The 20653-nt window shown below is 42.6% G+C and overlaps 1 protein-coding gene across 4 annotated transcripts in view; it reads right to left on the bottom strand.

Annotated features, from left to right (window-relative positions):
- The window catches only part of Fgd4 (FYVE, RhoGEF and PH domain containing 4), a 149681-nt gene that overhangs the window by 30877 nt on the left and 98151 nt on the right, over positions 1–20653 (bottom strand). For all 4 annotated transcript variants that reach the window (XM_026777617.1, XM_026777616.1, XM_013354883.2 and 1 more), the window contains exons 4-7: positions 18801–19308; positions 9536–9625; positions 7233–7378; positions 6692–6848 (exon numbers count right to left, since the gene is read on the bottom strand). In XM_026777617.1, the coding sequence (XP_026633418.1) occupies positions 6692–6848; positions 7233–7378; positions 9536–9625; positions 18801–19308 (901 nt within the window). The remainder of the gene's footprint in view (positions 1–6691; positions 6849–7232; positions 7379–9535; positions 9626–18800; positions 19309–20653) is intronic.

Genomic DNA, 20653 nt, shown 5'->3' with positions numbered 1-20653 from the left:
GCTTTTGAAACCTCAAAACCCGTCCCCATTAACACACTTCCTCCAACAAGGTCACACCTCCTAATCCTTCTAATCATTCAAAACAGCTCCACTCCCTGGTGACTAAGCATTCACACACATGAGCCTATAGAGGTCATTCTCATTCAGACCACCACATCTCACTCCCTGGCCCCCATAACCTTGTAGCCATACCATAATGTAAAAATGTAGTCAGTTCGACTTCAGAAGTCCCCATAGTCTATGACAGTCCCAGCCCTGCTTTAAAATCCACGGTCTCTTCTGTGATTCATGGCAGTCTCTTAACTGTATCCCATTGTAAAATCAAAATCCAAAAGCAGATCACATACTTCCAACATACAATGACACAGAATATATATACACATTACCATTCCACTGGGGAGGAAAGGGAGCATAGTGGGGAAGTACTGGACCAAAGCAAGACTTAAAACCAGCAGGGAAAATTTCAAATTCTGCATCTCCAAATCTGATGTCAAAGTGTTCTTCAGAACTCTAACTCCTTTCGGCTTTGTTGACTGCAACACGCTTCTCACTCATGGGCTGGATCCACACCTGATCTGCAGCTTTTCTTAACAGGTACCCCATGACTCTGACATCTCTAACATCATGGGGTCTACAACACAATCTAGGCTTTCCTTAGCTGTGGAGAAAGATTCCATAGTCCTTCTCTTGAATCCTTGACTCTAGAACTAGAGACACATGGCCCCTTTTTCATTTTCATTTACATAAGCTTTCTGTTATTGAAAGATTGCTTAAAATTTCCTTTAATTACTTTTTAAAAGTTATAAACTTAGGTGGATGGGGTCTTGCCCTGAGGTCATCACTCCCTTTATTCCATTTATCATTAGGCTTTAATTTTTTTTTATCTCCTTTAGCTCAATTACACTTCCTGGTGCTCATTTTCTCTTCAAACTATACACTTTGTATTTTTCTTTGTATAGCTTGTTTTTTTAAATTATAGGTCGCATAAGAGTGATTATTAATAACCACAAGAGAGTCGATACTACACCATCTTGAAATCTTCTCTGCCAATGCCATTAGTCTTCAACACTTTTCAGTCTAGCCTTAGGCAGACTTTTAGGACAAGAGCAATAAAACAACCACATTCTTTACCAAAATATCAAAACAATGGTCTCTAGGTCACTTAACTAATATTTCATTCTGAAACTTCATGAGCTGAACCCACACTGCTCTCATGACAACTATCCTTGCTCATGCTAGGGTGGCCTATTATGTCCTGCTTAAAATATCCAACCCCTTTTCTAGTCCAGAGTTTCACAGATTTCCATATCCTTCCAACATGCATCATGTCCATGCCTGTCATAGTGGTATGCTACTCCCTGGTACCTACTTCATTCTTAGTCACTATTCTATTGCTGAGAACAGATACCATGAACAATGTAATTCTTATTAAAGAAAATATTTAATTGAGGGTTTGATAACGGGTTCAGAGGTTAAATCAATTATCATCATGGTGGAGAACATAGCAGCAGCCATGGCAACAGTGCTGGAAAGAAGCTGAGGGCTACATCCTAATCTACAGGCAAAGGTAGAGCGACACTGACTTGGTATGCTTTTGAAATCTCAAACCCAATCTGGTGACATACTTTGTCCAACAACGCTATACCAATCCTTCTAATCCTTTCAAATAGCACCACTCATACATGAGCCTATGGGGGCCAACCTCATTCACACCACCATATTCCAGAGTCATGGGGTGCCTGTTAAGAAAAGATGCAGATCAGGTGTGGATCCAGCCCATGAGTGAGAAGCGTGTTGCGGTCAACAAGCCGAAAGGAGTTAGAGTTCTGAAGAACACTTTGACATCAGATTTGGAGATGCAGAATTTGAAATTTTCCCTGCTGGTTTTAAGTCTTGCTTTGGTCCAGTACTTCCTCACTATGCTCCCTTTCCTCCCCAGTGGAATGGTAATGTGTATATATATTCTGTGTCATTGTATGTTGGAAGTATGTGATCTGCTTTTGGATTTTGATTTTACAATGGGATACAGTTAAGAGACTGCCATGAATCACAGAAGAGACCGTGGATTTTAAAGCAGGGCTGGGACTGTCATAGACTATGGGGACTTCTGACGTCGAACTGACTGCATTTTTGCATTATGGTATGGCTACAAGGCTATGGGGGCCAGGGAGTGAGATGTGGTGGTCTGAATGAGAATGACCTCTATAGGCTCATGTGTGTGAATGCTTAGTCACCAGGGAGTGGAGCTGTTTTGAATGATTAGAAGGATTAGGAGGTGTGGCCTTGTTGGAGGAAGTGTGTTAATGGGGGCAGGTTTTGAGGTTTCAAAAGCCCATGCCAAGCCTAGTCTTTCTGTTTCTGTCTCTCTGTGTGTTTCTTTCTGTCTCACCTCTCTCGGTGTCTCTCTCTGTCAGCCTGCATATCAATATGTAGCTCTTACTACTGCTGCAGAGCCATGTCTGCTGCCATGCTCCCTGCCATGTTGATAATAAACTTAGCTTCTGAAGCCTTAAGCCCCCATTTAAGTGCTTTTTTCCTAAGAGTTCCCTTGGTCATGCAGTCTCTTCCCAGTAACAGAACAGTGACTAAGACACTCCAAAAGACTAACCTTTGCTAGTTTCAAAAGCAAATAGAGTCCTACTCAAAATATTTTTTTTTACGCCTAAACCTTCTAAAGTACTACCCATGTTTCTTTTAGAATTTCAGAAAAATGCTTCACACTGAGGTCTCTGATTCATTTGAATATGATTTTGGGGCAGGATGAGAGATAGGAGTCTTAATTTTATTTTTATTTATGTGGATATCCAGTTACCTCAGCATCACTTGTTGAAGATGCTGCATTTCCCCCCGTGTCTTTTCTTTGGGGGTGGGGGTGGGAAGGAGGCATATCTGTTATATATTAGATTGCTATACATATTCATTCTTATTTTGGGTATTCTACTTTATTCAGCATATCTGTTTTTGCCAGTACCATATGGTTTTTATTACTATAGTGTAATGTGTCTTGTAATCTGCAATAGTGATTCCTCCTAAATTATTCTTTTTGTTCGGATTGCTTCAGCTATATGGGGTCTTTTGTGGTTCCATATGAATTTTAGAATTTAGAATTTTTGTATTTGTGAAAAATATTGTGGGAACTATAGTGATCTGTAAATTGCTTTTGGTATGATGGTCATTTTCAAAGTATTACTTCTATCTTCCATTAAGAATTAAAGGTCTTGGGCTGGAGAGATGGCTCAGTGGTTAAGAGCACTGGCTGCTCTTCCAGAGGTCCTGAGTTCAGTTCCCAGCAACCACATGGTGGCTCACAGCCATCTGTGCTGAGATCTGGTGCCCTCCTCTGGCGTGTGGGCATACGTGGAGGCAGAATGTTGTATACATAATAAATAAATAAATCTTAAAAAAAAAAAGAATTAAAGGTCTTTCTGTTGTCTGGTGTGTTTCTCAATCTCTTTCTTCAGAGATTTGAAGTTTTAACTGTGGAGGTCTTTCACCTCCTTGGTTAAACTTATTTCTAGGGATTTATTCATGTATGTTGATAGATTCTAGTATCTCTAAGCTAAAGCCACGTTGATCACAGTGAATAATCGATACATTTATAAGTATTCTATTGAAGATATTTTTCTACTTACGTTTATCATGGGTTAAGGGCAACAATTGACAAACTGGACCTTCATAAAATTATAAACAACCTCTGTGCAGCTAGGAAACAAAACAACAAAGGAGCCCACAGGGTGGTGGATAATCTTTGCTAAGTAAACATCGGATAGAGGGATAATATTCAGATTATATGAAGAACTGTGGAAAAACTGACTCAGTATTAGGCCTGGGATCTAAGCAGCGTTCTCTAAAGAAGAAATAATGACAGCAAAGAAACATCTCAAAAAATGTTCATCATGCCTAGTAATTATGGAACTGAGCAAGCAGAATGCTTCAGATCAACAAAATAACGAACCAGAGAGGCTAGAGAAGATGAAGGGAAATGGGCACTCTCATTCACCATTGGTGGGACTGTACACTGCTGCAGCCACTCTCAAAATCGGGGTGGAGAATTCTTTAAATATTAAAAACAAATCTACCATACGATCCAGCTACACCGTTCCTTGGCATATGCCCAAAGGATTCACTCCACAGATATCTGCTCGGCTGCATTCATTGCACTCTATGCACAAAAACTAGGAAGTAGAAACAATTGAAATGCTCTTCAGCTGAAGACTGGACAGTGAGAATGTGGTACATCTGCACGATGGAGTACCATTCAGCTCTAAAGAAAGACAAAAAAAATTTTTTTTTGATTTTTCGAGACAGGGTTTCTCTGTGGCTTTGGAGCCTGTCCTGGAACTAGCTCTGTAGACCAGGCTGGTCTCGAACTCACAGAGATCCGCCTGCCTCTGCCTCCCGAGTGCTGGGATTACAGGCATGCGCCACCACCGCCCAGCTGAAAGATGAAATTTTTAGGTAAACAGTTGGAAGCAGAACATATTGTATTGAGTGATGTAACCCAGACCCAGAAGACACCCAACACACCACATGTTCTCTCTCACTTGTGGTTCCGCAGCTCCAGATGTGAGCACATAACTGGAATAGCTGAAGAAGTCAGGAAGGTGAAAAGGGACCATGGGGTTGAGAGGGCGGTACTGGGGAGCGGAATAGCAGGATGGAGATGATATGAGGGGAGAAATGGGGAAATGGGGAGGGGGCTTTAACGGAGAGAGTGGAGGATACCAACAGAAGAGGAGAGACAACACTAAAGAGTTTCGAAAACTCAAAAGAAATTACATTTTGTATTTTCCTAAAAGTATATGTATATATATATATGCATACAGTTTTAATGAAGTTATGACATGGCGTGCTAATGCTCCCTGCAAGAGCTATTTGGTAAATATACTATTTACCAAAGCCTTCAGCACCAGGCATGAGAAACCTCCTTTTGGGTTGTAGGTTGGATGAGTCCAAGAGACTCCTAAACCTTATGAATGACTGCTGCTGATGTTGCTTGCCTTCTCAAATTCGGGGATGGGTCCTTATTGCTGAAGATACCACATAATTTAGACACAGGACTCAGTTGAGTCAGGACGGATCTGACCTAAGGGCATCCCTTCTGTGGGTTAGCCTTCATGGTACTACACTGGTATACATGGTACACTGTGGACTAGCTGACATGCTATGCAATCTGTTGTGGGTGGGGAGGCTCTCAATAGTCTTACCCAGGTGTGATACCTACGAACCACACAACTGACTAGCATGGTAGGAAGTCCTCAGAGGTCCAATAGAGGTGATCATGTCTTGGAGATAACCAATAGCTGTCTGATTGGACCCAAGGTCTGATTACCAGGTGGAAATGTAGCCAAATACTCATGGCTAGTGCTATCTGGATCTTGGAGGAGAACCTACTACTGCCACTTATTAAAGCAGTCCAAATCCTAACTGCATCCTGAATACCTACCTGATAACCACACAAAAGTGTAGCTCTCACCCATGATCAAGAAAGTTTCTCTTTGTAGCAGATGGAAACCATTACAGAACCGGATGTACAATCTCTTAGCTAAGGCTAAGGGAACATCACTGTAGAGGGAGTGGAGTGAGTGCAAGAGCCAGAGAATCACAGTCATCTGGAAGAGCGAGTCTCTAGAAATGACAGGGATGCTTCATCTATGAAACCTCAACAAGACCTGAACAATAGGCAAGCTAAAGTGGATGGAGGTGAGTGTATAGAGCCTACGTCTAGGTCAAGAACTATAGGCAACTAATGGCTGCTGAGAGAGCCGGATTTGGTCTTTTCCAGGAGTGAGCCCATAATTGTTTTTTCAGTACCAAGTGGTCAGCCCTGAAAACATGTGTCAACTGGTAACACTTGGTGGATGGAGCAGGGTGTATGAGCACATGTGGTGTGTGTTTGTACATGTGTGAGGGGTGTGTGTGCTTGTGTGTGCAGTGTATGTGTGTGGGGTGTGTGTCGGGGGTGTGAGTGTGCTGTGTGCACCTGTGTGTGTGGTGCATATGTGTGTGGTGGGTGCATGCATGTGGTGTGTGCACGTGTTTGTGTGGTGCATGTGTGTGGTGTGTGTATGGGGTGCATGTGTGCAGTGTATGTGTGTGGGGTGTGTGTCGGGGGTGTGAGTGTGCTGTGTGCATGCGTGTGGTGTGTGTGCACCTGTGTGTGTGGTGCATATGTGTGTGGTGGGTGCATGCATGTGGTGTGTGCACGTGTTTGTGTGGTGCATGTGTGTGTGGTGTGTGTATGGGGTGCATGTGTGTGGTGCATGTGTGTGTGGTGTGTGTATGGGGTGCATGTGTGTGGTGTATGTGTGTGGGGTGTGTGTATGCATTTATACACACACACGTGACAATGACAGTTAAAGAAGTGGCAATAGATTTGAGAGGGAGTAAGAGGAACATAGAAAGGGAAAGGAGAAATGTAAGTAATTATTTCAAATAAAAATGCTGTAAATATATTTTAACTAAAAAGTTTAAAAGCAATGCACACTGAGTGTTTTCAAGCACTTAGCAGGTGGTACACACTCAATAACTGATCTAACTGTGCAGATACTGTCTTTGCAGAATTTAAGAGTAGAATGGATTTTGGCTTAGTTTCTCGGAAAAATATTTTCATCTCAATTTGAGATCTTGAAGACCATATAATTTCTCAGGAAAAATTAACTTGTGAGCAGGGAGAAAAGTGGACTATTACCTGAATCTCCTCCGTCACAGCCTTGAACTGGGGAACACGCTCTGTCATGTTCTTAACCAGCTCCACGGCATTATCAAAGCCTTTGACATACTCTCCGTACATCTTCAGGAACGGAGCCAACTTTTGCAGGATGTCTCCAATTCTGGGTGTAGTTTCCCTATATTAAATATAGAAAGGTCATTAAAGATTCTTATAGAATGAGGAAATCAGTAGGCCTGCAGAGAGAGCAGGCACTCTGTATGACCTATTCTAACATTAGCAAGAACACATCTTTCAGACGGGAGCTTCAGAATTACAGAAAGAGCCTACGGTCGGAATTGCCGATCACGCCTGGTCCTGTCTTCACTAGTCAGGGTACTGTTTAGAGAACAGACGCAAACGCTTATTCCAAGAAACCCAAGACTACAGTCCAGTTTCTATATGCAGACCTGGCACTATACTAACTGTCGCATTAGCGGCGTGTGGTGTGTCTGTTCTACTGTGAAGGCTGAAGAGCAGCACCCTGCATGCGTGTCTCAGGCACAGCACTCCTGATTCTTACCATTCTTGCATCCGCTTCTCCAGCTCCGGCAACAGAAATTTACTGTGGAAGGCATTTATTGACGAAATGTTAGAAAAGATTTTATTCACCATCTCTGCAGGAAATGAGCCTCGGTTCGCTTCTTCTAACAGTTTGCAATAAAATACCTGAATAAAAGATAAAGCAAATGTTACTTAGATTTCTTGGTTATCTGATTTTCACTGTAGCAGGTCTGCACTGGGCTAGAAACGACACCTCGCTGAATAAATGGGGAAGTTTGTGGCTTAAGAAATCAATCACTCCTTGAAAGGTAGGAGGAAATGCATGCTTTGATTTTGAAGAATTTTAAATGTGAATTAGGGTGAGTTATTTCTAACTAAAACTGTGCCCCCACCTATGTGTTATTTATTTAACTTTTCCTATAGGATGATGGTAAGGTCCATAGTTAATAGAGTTTTTCTGTGCCAGAGAATTTCCAACTGACAGGGATTTACACCTCTCATCTATGGCTGTAATTAGGGATGTGGAAAGGTTATGTGTACAGTGTGACAGCGTTCCCTTACCATGACTGGATGACATCTATAGCAACTATACATTGCTCTGATGGTGTGTGATGGCGTTAACTGTCAACTTGGCAGGCCCTGGGCATGTCTTTGGGTAATCATCTTGATTGCATTAACTGAGATGGGAAACCTGCCCATGTGGATGGCGGCATTTCCTGGCTGGGGTCTTGGACTCAGTGGGGAGAGGTGCTGAGCAGCACAACACACTAGCCACTCTCTATGTGACCAGTTTTATCAAGCTCCGATCCTCTTGGCCTTCCCTGTCTGATGGGCTGTGCCCTGGCCTTGAACCTCAAGTCAAAAGGAACTCTTTCCTCCTTAGCTTGTTTCTGTCAGGATCGCATCACAGCACCAGAAAGGTAACTACGGTGTGGTGGTTGCTGACATTGCGTACTTCCTGCTCATACTCTGGATCTTGAAAGGGGAGGATAGGGAACTTAACTCCCATAGTAGAAGTGGTGTTTAATGTCTGGACAATGAGAACAAAAACAACAACAATAACTTTTAGTTCTCATATTTTAATTTGTTTTTAAATAGATAATAATACATGGTAACCTGAGGACTTATCTGTGTGCTCAGGGATCTCCTGTACACTGTAACATGTACCTGGAAGATAATTGACAAAACAGAGTCTTCAACTTTTAGCTACACTCTGCTAGGGCTACAGTACTCCTTAACTGCCATTTTGTTAAAACCAGGCAGAAGAAAGCCCGTTCCCTCATGATGTCCAAAAGATTATTAATTTTCTTTATTACTGGGAGGCAAAACATACTACAAAATTATCTCCTTATAGACTAGCAGATGGGGTGCCATATAATTAACAGATTAAGGCATGTAAAATGTTGGCAAAAGTAGTCAAATTAAGTTGACATTAAAGAAAAATAACAACTTGCCTAGAAGAAAAGACCTCTTTTCACCGTGGAGTGCTTACTCGTTCCGAGACTGCATTCCCATATGGAAGAAAAGCCATCTTAAAGGCTCAGATGCCCCAGGCTTGATTCGGTCTCACAGGGAAGTTCATTGACACCAATAATCTGAACTACAACTCCACTGTTGCACAGAATACAAATGTAAAGTGGTTTCACAAAATCCAAACAATGGCTGACCCTGGAAGCCAGCGATAAGGTGTGACTAGGACCCTGTATTCCCTCACATCCCAGTTTACCAGTGGCAAAAAAGGAGAACAAAACAACAAACCCTCAAACACAGCCACTTCCTCTCTTAGCAAGAGATGCCTGCCGTAGTGGGTGACCCATTACTGTGGGACCACAGAGCATTCTGAAGCCAGCCTGATGCACTTAGGAACTAAGTGTACGGAAGAAACCATGCTCGAGGCTGTAGATAATTAAAGTACAAACTGTGGTACAGCAGACCCCGTATGCAACCAATACGACTGGATGACCAGCCAGCTTCCACACGAGGCTGAACAGTGGGCTTCCAAAGCCTTGGCACGACACAGTGCCAAGACAGCTGCGCCACTGAAGGAACCCTTGAGTCTGCTTAAATTTCAGCAGTTAACATGGCCTCCCAAGAACACAACAAACGGTCAAGACAGAATGAAGTTTGACATTATGGAACACAGTCGTTCTGTGACTTGCATACAGAAACCTAGACTCTTATGAGCTGCAAACATCTTGTAGTCAGCAAGTTTATCAATGAGGCTGTGAACATTTCCTTAGAGCATGTAGCTTTCACTACCCAAACCAGTCAGGACTGCACTGCAGTTCCTGAAATGTTCCCATCCCCAGGGCAAACTGTTACCTGATCTAAGAGGTTGAGCCGGCTGACATATGCTCTTTCTGTAAGCAAAAGCTCACTGGCTATTTTGTGAAGTTTCTGCTCATTAGTCTCCTAAAAAAAAAAAAAATCAGATATTTGCACATAAGAAAAGGAAGCTAGACATTTTCTTTAAGTAACAAACACCAAATGAGAAAGCTCCATTAAAAGCAGTTTTCCCTAATGTTTCAGGGATATCTGAGCACAAGCAGATGGGGCGATCTGATCGGAACGGAACTGTTGTGACATCTGTGCCTGGCAACACCGCTGTCACCGCTGGCAACAACACTGTCTATCTTCCGAATTTGGGATTATAGGTGGTCACCACAGGCACTCATGGGTTCTGGGGAATCTGAACTCTAGTCTTCTGCTTGCTTAGCAAGTGCTGAGCCATTTTCCTGGCCCCTCACACTATTTAAAAAATAATTCAGCAGATTTATTTTGCTAAAATAAAGTATTTCTCATGGGTCATAAAACACGCTGACAGGTTACAGTGTTTATTATTGACATGAAATGAGGTCGTCACTGAGGTCACAGATCTCTGGGGTTTTAAATAGGATGCTTAGAAGAGACAATGCTTTGCTGACCGCAGAGTACCTGAGCTGAACCTGGCCAAGTACGAACACGTTGAACACACGTCATACTCGGCAGAGCCCACGGGGTGGCAGCAGTACTCAGCTAGCCCACTGGCGGCAAGGTTAATCACTTAGATTTGCGTTCTCAGAACAAGCAGTAGGTATCTTATGGTACAGGTGAGGGTTAGACTAATGGAGCGTTGGTTTAGGTTCCTCCACATGTTAACATCTAAAGAGCCTTGAACATGTAATCGCCGACTTTGAGTTATGTGCTAAACATGGTCATATCTTTCGTAATTTGATTTGTTTGTGTTTTTCTGAGATGGTCTCTCTATGCAGTCTGGCTGGCTGTCCTGAACTTGCCATGTATATATCAAGGTGGCTGAGAGCTCACACAGATCTGCCTGCCTCTGACCTCAGTGCTGGGATTAAAGACGTGTCAGTATGCCTCAGTCTCTGTCATCTTTTTAGCTATAAAACAGGCACAATTTTTATTCTTGCTTTACAGGCCATGTACACACAACAAAAATACTGAGCTGAAGATGGCTGGGTCCCACAGTTAAAAAGTCATGACATCAATTCCAGTCATATGATATGAGCAAAGAACATAGGTACAAATTGTCTGTTAACAAAACCTGCTCTAACACAGAATGTTGTAGTTATGGTGCATTTTAATATATATTTTATTTTTCCCCAAAGAAATTCCAGCTGACACAGACTTTTTAAGAGCATTTTATAATAATCATCAGGTATATAAAATCTATAAATTTTAATGGAAAAATAGTTTCCAATTTAAAAGATTATTTTCTAAAACACACCTATTGTTGATTTACAAAGAAATGTTATATCTACCCAGACGGGGCTCTGTGATATTTATCATATATTATGACAGATCTAAGAAAATTTTCCTATGTGTTTCCAAGGCAGATTACAAATAACCCCCCATCCACACCTCTGACCTGGAGCTGGCCATGCCCAAGAGTAGACCCCATTGAGCCTCTTCATTTGGAAGGTGTCCTGTGCTGTTCATACCAGCAAAGAAAGAATGCCAGCGAGAACTCGAAGAGAAAGGCATAACTTTCCTTTCTGTCTATCAGCAACCGTGCCTACTCAAAGGTCCCTCCCGACCACGTGGAAGATCCCAGCTTGGAGAACATCTGTTCAACTTGGAGAACATCTGTGCAGCTGAACACAGGCTTCCTGCAAGCCAATGGTACCCTAGAGGGCAGGCTTGACCTCCTCTCTGGTCCCCGCCTTACACATCTGTCTTTAATTTTTGTGACATTCCATACGGGAAACCAGTGACCAGAAGCATTTCCTTCCCTTAGTTCTGGAAACCACTCAAGTTAACCAACCTTGAGGAGGGTGTCTTGTGAATTCGTTTATAGCAGATGGCCAGAAGCCCAGGTTGAGTTTATGGTTTGCAATTGAAGTGAAGCAAGTGGGTCTTGGAGACTGAGCCCTCAACAGGAAGCTTAGAGCAAGTGTCCGAAGTAACTAAATTCAAGGTCACAGCAGTTTTCCGTACAGCTGACTGCTGCTCCCTGTTTGGAAGAAAGCCTTGCATGGGGCCTACAGAAGTGACCTGTGTTCTGTGAGTATGGGAGAAATTGATGTTAATCTGAGTTGATGCTTCCTTTTATGTCACCGGGCTTAATTAAATTTATGTGTAAATAAGGAAGTGGCTATATGTTGTCTTATTTTTTGTGGTACTTTTGATGGAACTCTCAAACATACCGGGCAAGTAATCTTACTGAGCCACATCTCCAGACTGAAATAGGTTTAGTTTCATTGACATATTGGGTCTAGCCTGATTTTTTTTAACACAGGATATTTAAATAAGTAGCTACAGTTTGTTAACATTTGCAAATTCAGAATTATCTGAGCTCTTTCTTCCTTACCCTTAACCTTTCACTGAGAAACCCTCTGTACTGTGAGCCTTGGAAACAAAAACGGCTACCTAACACTGATTCAATAAACAACCCAATTTCCTCCTAGAGGAACAGGCTTGCCATTTCAAGATAACTAACAAATAATCACGAGTCTAAATAATTTTAAAATATAGTAAGTTATATGAAGAAGCACCCTATATTTCCTCTCCTGAAGGTAAAAGGATTTTGCTTCTTTAAAGATTTTTTTTTATATAATTGTGACTGTGTGTGCATTTGTGTGATTAGATACGTGTGCCTGTGCACACTAACACAGAAGTCACATGACAGTTCAAGGATCCTTGCCCATTTTTCACCTATGCCGTTGAGGCAGAATCTCTTCCTGAACACAGGAATCTTATTTTCTTAGTTAGGCTGAAAGCCAGCAAGAGCCATTGATCCCATCTCCGTCCCCACTCAGAGCTGGGGCCATAGCCTTGCACGGGGAGCTGGGCCTTTTCGTGGGCACTGAGATCTGAACTCTGGTCCACTCTAGATTACTGGGCTCTTTCCAGTTTAGCCGATTCCTTAGACACTAAACTGCTGGGCTGCCTCTCCAGTCCATCTGATTCCTTAAAAAAACAAAACAAAAAAAAAAAACAAAAAAAAAAAACCCAACCCCCCCCCAAAGCCCCAAATCCTTTTACAGCCTACGTCGGAGGCTCTTGACTGTCGTCCTAGCATTTATCTGGGAAGATCACTGAGCTTCCAGGCAGTCCAGGCTAGAGAGAGCCTCTGCTTGGGAAAACCAGCCTCCCTACAGCAGCGCAGCAATCTCAACAAACCAGAACAAAAACACCACTGAAAATATACTGAAAGTTGATTCTCCAAATAAAAATATATTTCAATGAAACCACCATAATAAAAAAAGTTTCCCCTTTACAGTAATAGAATATGTATGTAAATTTCTTTCGGCCTACAATGCCATGTCAGCAATTTCCACATCCCTTCATGTACTTCTCTCTCCACGGTTAGTCCCCTTTACTTGCTGCTACGGCTTTGCTTTGTTGCAATGGATGAGTGGTTGAAATTACGCTTCTTAGCTCTTCAGTATATGAACTCTCGTGAGATTTCATTTTAAGCAGGAAAAACTCATTTTAAATCGTTGCTCACAAATTACAAATTTGCTGCAGTTTATCCCATCTCCCATATACTCATTTGGGCTTACTTAACACGTGTATGCAAAAGATTCATGTTAACCACCAGGCAGTGAAATGATTCTCTGTTCTCGGGAATTCCTACCCACGTTGGCTGTTCATTATTTAAATTCTTCCACATCAAAAGAGGGGGTGGCTTTGTATAGACACATCTCAGAATTTCTTGAGGCCCGTTCTTTCATAAAAATTGGCATCGATGTAGGAAATAAACATTGTGTTCTCTAATTCAAGTGGTGCTTCAGTTTCAATGCATCATTTCAGTGCCTTCAGAAATAACAGTCTTACACAGCTATGAAACCCATGACTAAACCTGTAAGATATCAACAATGGTATAACAGTGGCACTTTTCTGTGGGGGTAGCCAATAGTCTTCTAATTGGACTTAAGGGAGGATTCGTGGCTAGTGTTGTAGACAGGCCAAACACCCCGGCTGGTGACCTGAGAGCAGAACTTCCTGCTGTCATTTTCCCAAACAAACATAGTTTCTGACTGAATTCTGAAAGCCCATCTTTATATCCACAGATAAGTATAAACCTTAGCCATCATCAAAGATCCACATCTAGTCATAATGCAGAGAAGAGGGGACTGCAGGGTGTCCACCCCCGACTGACATATCTGCAGTGAAACTCCGACACCTAACGCTCAGAACAAGTGTGAAAGAGTGGGTGGGGAGACAGGAAAGTAAGATGCCCGGGACAATGCTGTTAGGTAGTGTTCCCTAGGCTTGACAGAAAATACTCCTATGGAATCTCAACGGTATGGTCACCTGAACAAGACTGCCACAATGACAACAGCAGTTGATGTGCCAACATGGACAAGGGAGATTCCGCATGGTCTTACCCCTAACTGCAGATCTACAGGTTGTCAGAGTCTGCTTAGACAGGGAGAATTAGTTTCATCTTGGGATGGGCTCCCATATAAGTTGTACAATCCCTAGTGTTAAGCCTCTAGACCCATGCACAGAAGAGAAGAGCCACATAGCTCTGTAGGTGTGTGTACACGCATTTAAAAACACATACATAAATGCTAGTGACAAGAATAATCAAAACAGACCATGGATTTTGGAGGGAATGATAAGGGGGGGCTAAGGGGAGACATGGGTAAAAATCATATAAAATTCTTTTAAAAACCCACAAAATTAAAAATTTATTTTTATTTGTGATCCACCCTGTTTCCAAGATGAGGTATTCACTTTCCACAGAGGTATCCATACCTAGAAAATACCTCGAGTCTGTCCCTGAGTACTGGATCATGGTGCAGGCCTTCTTTCTGTTCTCTCAGACACATACAACTGATGCTTTCAAGACCCCATCTTCCTCTTTCCTGCACAAACCAGATCTTCTAGCACGCCGTGACCTCAGCGGATCCTTCCAAATTTCTGCCTTATTTCAGTGTTCAGCTGAGCCCACGTTGGCCTCTGCTCCCCCTGGCTCCTATCGCCGAGCTACAGACTCTGACCAGCTTTCCATAACCGCATCTCAGGCCCTCAGCAAGGCTGGGAGGCTGCTGATGGGCTCTGCTCTCCCTGGCTCCTATCGCTGAGCTACGGACTCTGACCAGCTCTCCATACCCGCATCTCAGGCCCTCAGCAAAGCTTGGAGGCTGCTGATGGGCTCTGCTCTCTGTGCCCAAATCCTTCAGAAGCATGGTCACAAGTTCCATCTACTTACAACTAACCATCTTACTTACTGCCCTGTGGCTCCTCTTTAACATACCCAGTGGGGCCCCCATGGGACACCTTTCACCTCGATAAAGCAAGGCCCAACCTTAGAGCCAGCCACCTTTATGCCGTGGTCCGTCAGTACTCAGTTATATAGCTTGTCACAGACGTCTGCTAATAGCACTGAATTTATCCTCACTTACTGTCTTACTCATTGTTCTGTCCTATGAAGAGACACCGTGACCAAGGCAACTCTTAAAAAAAGAAAGCATTTAATTGAGGGCTTGCTTTATAGTTTTAGAGGGTTAGTTCCTGATCATCATATCATCATAACAGGAATAGCCAGGCATGGCGGTAGAGCAATAGCTGAGAGCTTTATATCATGATCAGATATATAGATCTTGATCAGAGAGACATTGGGCTTTTGGAACCCCAAGACCCACCCCCATGACACATCTCTTCCAACAAGACCTCATCTCCTAATAATTCTACTCCCTGGCCAATAAGCACTCAAATATATACTTTCAAATAAATTCAAGCCTATGGAGTCATTCTCATTCAAACTGCCAGAGTTTGTGTTCCAAATCTCAGTTATACCTTCATCCTTCCCTTTCTTCTTCAGCTCATGATAAGGCAGGTGAGGCCCACTGCACGTCTAGGAAGATGACTCAACAGATAAAATGCTTGCCATTCAAGTTGAGAACCGGTGTTCAGATCCTCGCCCCAGAAACCACATAAAGCCATGGAAGTTCATGTGTTTATGCAATTCCAGGGGCTCTGTGAGTTGGCAGAGGCAGGGGAATGCTCAGAAGCCTGAGCAATAGGCCCAACAGTTCATAATTAATATAAATATAAGTTTATAATTAATATAATCAATATAGTAATATAAGCCTCTGTGCGTTTATTTGGGACTGAATGGCTGCAGAACCAGGTAGGACGGAAACTTCTGTCTACACTAGGCCAATCAGGTGTCTTAGGCAGGCAAGGTGGAATAAACGTAACATATCTTTACATAATTAAACAAATGCAGCATAAACAAAGTAACACACCTTTACACAGTTAAAGTGATATTCTGCAACATAAACAAATGTAGTACATCTTTGCCCAGTTAAAATAATATTCCACCACATTTGCCATTGCTTTTCATCTTCCCACTGCTGGTGGGCATTTGGGAAACATCCACTGAGGACAGGAGGGGAGTCTGGCTATGATCCTTGGGGTTAATCTGTTTAGCCTGGCCAGCTAGCCAGGCATTCCTTCCCACCCTGCTGCACCATGGGTGGCCTGAAGCCTCCTGCTCAGCAGAAGAGAACTACCTTTCTGGACAGAGAAGGGCTCTTCCTTCATCAAGGGTATACAGGCAGGTGTGCTACCCACTAGAACTTACAAACCAGCTCTCAGGAATATGGCCATCAGGTTGAATATTTGTTTAAATGAGATCTATCTGAAATTCTTCATCCACTCATCTAAAGACAGAGCAATTATTTTTTCAATTGTGTGTATGATGAATTTTAAAATCTTCCATTATATCTTAAAAATTCATCACATTAGAAAGTCCAAGAAGGATTGGACGATCTGAAGGTCACCAAGGGAATTTTATCACACATAACTACAAAGAATTACTACGTTATTGCGGAAAAGGGCTCTGTGATCATGCAGTTTATATCCCTTAGCTACACAGTTTTATTGGCTTGTCCAATCACGAGCCAGAAGGAGCATTATTACTTCTTCCTTGTCCAAACTGCTTACTCCACAATATTCTACTAAAAAATTTAAAAAGAACTTTTTTATTCCTAATTGTGCTAAAATACACAAAATAACAAAATTAACAAAATACACTATCCCTATACTATTGACATATTGCATTCTGAGATAATGAAACAACGTGGCAAGTCTCAGAGAAGGAGGGTAACACACTACCACCTGCTGATATTGGTGGTGTTTGGATCAACAGCTCACCCCATACCACATGTGCCATCCACTGACTCTCAGGGAAAGGCCCTGTGTTACTCTATGCTTCATTAGCTTTGCAAAAAAAAAAAAAAAAGGTTGCTTTGTCCTATTCTGCTTTATTTGTTCCTATCTTATTTCTAGATTCCTGTTTGTATTCTAGTGACAACCAGAAAGTAAGGGTATGAATTTGGGTGGAGAAAGAGGGATGATCTGAGAGAAACAGGAGGGGAAAGAATAATCAGAATATATTGTATGAAAGATATCTATTTCCAAGAAAGAAAAGAAAGAAAAAGAAAATTGCATTCTCTCTCTTAAGTCAAGGAAAAGTCATCTAAGAATATGCAGCTACAACAGAGCAGAACACAACGTAGAAGTAGCTAGGAACCAACCGCAGAAGCCACCAGCAAAGTTCCTGGATAGGGGCTGCACTTGCTGCATCACAGCGATCTTTGAGGATGCCATCTCAACTGTGAAAGGCAACGTGTGTCTGCCTGTCTCTTCCTGTCAACTGTGAAAGACAAGGTCTATCTGCCTGTCTCTTCCTGTCAACTGTGAAAGACAAGGTATTTCTGCCCGTCTCTTCCTGTCAGCTGTGATAGGCGAGGTGTTTCTGCCTGTCTCTTCCTGTCAACTGTGAAAGACAAGGTGTTTCTGCCTGTCTCTTCCTGTCAACTGTGAAAGACAAGGTGTTTCTGCCTGTCTCTTCCTGTCACAATTTCTCATGTGCAGAAACACCAGGCTTTTCCTGCTGACTGATGAACAAGGAGAATCCCTTTGCTGTGCTGTTTCTTTGCTTTTCAGACAATGGTGTGAAGCATGAGTCACTTTCTCCCACCCAATTGCTCAGAATTATAACCTTCGTTGACCGCACTGACACTACTGTTCTAAATACAACCACCAGTCAGGACGTTAACATTTTAGAACCGGCCCTTTACTTAAGAGTGTCTGCTGATGCTAGGGTATATAAGCATAAATTTTCAGAAACAGATTTAAGATTTGGATTTTCTATTTGATGATGTTCCTACAATTGTCAAAGTTTTGATTTTATTTAGTATAATCAATGAGGAAGACTGAGGAAAAGAATTCTAGCTCATTTTCAGAGAAATACTGAGCATGTTAAAGACTAGGGAAATTCAGAATGAAACTTACATGACACCTTTGCTATAAGATATCCAAAGCATGGCATGAAAGCCATGTAATTAAAATCCCAAAGTAAGATACGGAAATAAACAAGACTAAAACAAATCTATAGCTAGAATCATACCAAAATACCTATGAGTTAATAGATGAGCCAGAAGTAGTCTCAAGATTTTCTGGTTCTGTTTGATCAATAATATTCTTTTTCATTCTTAAAAAAGATTTTCTTAAAAGTTTGATAAAATACAGCTAGCAAGATTTCCTATCTGATGTGAGCTCGGCTCCACTGTGTCACCCCAGCAACCTGAGCTATTTATTACGCACACACGGAAGCAGTCAGAAGGCTACACGTGAGCCCGTGTTTCACTGTAAGGGATCCGTCTCAGATCACTCTCATCTCCTGGCGCTGGGCCACTTTCCTACAGTCCCACCCTTGTCTAGGGTGACACCCCTGGCTGTGGCAGCTAGTATTTCCTGCATTTTCCTATTTAGGCTTGTGGTTTTTACATCACAGAAACAATACCGGTCTATAGCACCGAAATCTAGAGTCACAAAGAACATCTGCCTCCCAAGTGGAAACAACGTGGTTGCTGTGGTTTGTCTACAATTACAACCATGCTTTTAGAAATCACAACAGAGCGACCAAAAGAAGCCACACAGGAAGAAAAAGGGAAACACTTCTGAGACGGGGTAGAACCCAGTAGCTCCCAGAGCTTGCAAATGGTTCATCTGCTGGTGTGGATAACCCGAGTCACGCACGCATTTCCCAGGTGCTGTGAAACAGCCTGGACCGGAACACACTAGGCCATGCTTCCCCTGCAACGAGACAGCTTCTGCTTACCTTCATTTCAGGGTGCTGGTCCAACTTATCCAATTCCATGGTGCTCACGCCATTCTCCTTCTCTGGTAGCTCAGCTTCCATCCCTGACCCTCCTCCTTTGGAGGGCAGCCCTAAGTCAGCACCCCGAGGCCGGCGGCTGCTGTCAGAGGCATCTTCATCATGGCTTTTGGTTATGGATGATACAGAGTCTGTGGCAGTTTCATTTCCTTCTCCGTTCACCAAGTGTGTGTCAGGAGAGGCCTCAGCACTTTGAACAGCAGCCTCTGGGCTCCTCACAGTCTCTTTCCCGTCCTCACAATCCGCCTGACTTTGTGCAGCCACCACACCGTTGGCCAAACCACCGCGCTGGCCCTGAGTCTGATCTGTATTGTTTTCCTGCTTCTGTGGAGAGTGCTGGGTTAGGAATTTCCGTGGAGGTGTGGAGGTCAATCCATGCTGTCCCGGAGTTTGAGGAATATTTAGGTTCACTGTAGAATCTTTTTGCAAATCGATGTAACTTGACAAAACACTATATGATAAAATAGAAAAAGAAACATCGGCATGAAAAGTTTTAGCATGAAGACAGGTCAATTCCAGGTGAAAAGAGACGACTCTTATTCATGGTGGTTTTGGAAACATGGATCCTTGGGACATGAGTCGCATTTAAACAAGAAAAGGGGGAAGGCTGGAGGTGGCTCAGCTGTCAGTGGCTGGCTCACAACAAAAGCAGACTGAATGAACCTGAACATTTCTTTCCTGGTTAGAGCATTCCCATGAGCCGTTTACTAGTACAACTCATTCAGTAAAGACTGAGATAAAAGAATATTTGTTTCATGAGGATACCTGTTCCCAAGATCTTTACTTCTTAATCATTTCTGCAAACAAGCATAGACATTTATGGTTTATAAACTTGTTATAAACCCAAGTTGGTTTGATTTGGAAAACAGAAACATTTTTAAACCTTTATTATACATAATAAATAGGATAGTAGCTGCCAGCTGATATCTTTAATTCTGCTCCTGATCTCTCCAATCCAGTCCTTACAAATCAGATCCTTAAGCATGTTCACAAATGTATCCAGGAAACCTGTAAGATTAGCTTCTCCAGCTCCTGCATCTCCCATCTCCTGGGACAGCCTTCCCCTAACTGTGGCTTTGCCCCTCTGTAGTTCTCCATTTGTGTGCACATTAGGGTCAGTGCCCTGCTCGTCTCTGCCCAGCACATCTTCCCCCGGACACTGGTAAAGTGCACTCCTCCCTCTGTCACTCAGGCCTTTTGAGAACCCTTTCTTGGTTGGTCTCTCTAAGCAGTACACTTCATCCCTTCCTTAATCTTCTTTAGTCATTTTTAAGCCCTTATTACTGTTGATAGTCTATATAATCTTGTACTAACTGGACAATGGAACCTCACTCCCAATACATAATTATGTTCCTATGGGAATATTTGTACAGCAATTTGCTGTTGGCCATGCCAGAGGAGCAGCGAGTTGTAGTTGAAGTTCCTGGTATCAGCGCACCAGAAGGGACTCTGATGGATCCATCTCGTTTAGGCAAGGCGACACAGGACTGCAGACCCTGGAATGTCTTTTGCTTCTGCTGTGTCTTTACATGTTTGCTGCGGCTTTCTTTCTCTGGTATCTAGCATGGTGTGAGTGGACCTGGGGAGAGCTCCACTGCCTGTGATATAGTGTGATTATCGCTTGAAACATCCCATCCTACCGGGCATTTTTACCTATGGATTGTCAAGAAGATGACCGCTCCTCAGCTGTACTGTCTAATTTGATAATAATAATGATAGCCTATACAGAGTTCTGATAATAATAATGATAGCCTATACAGAGTTCTGATAATAATAATGATAGCCTATACAGAGTT

The sequence above is a fragment of the Microtus ochrogaster genome, unplaced genomic scaffold (assembly GCF_000317375.1).
Source record: "Microtus ochrogaster isolate Prairie Vole_2 unplaced genomic scaffold, MicOch1.0 UNK77, whole genome shotgun sequence".
Taxonomy (NCBI): domain Eukaryota; kingdom Metazoa; phylum Chordata; class Mammalia; order Rodentia; family Cricetidae; genus Microtus; species Microtus ochrogaster.
The sequence above is the reverse complement of the archived record's forward strand: the minus strand, read 5'-3'. Positions and strand labels throughout refer to the sequence as shown.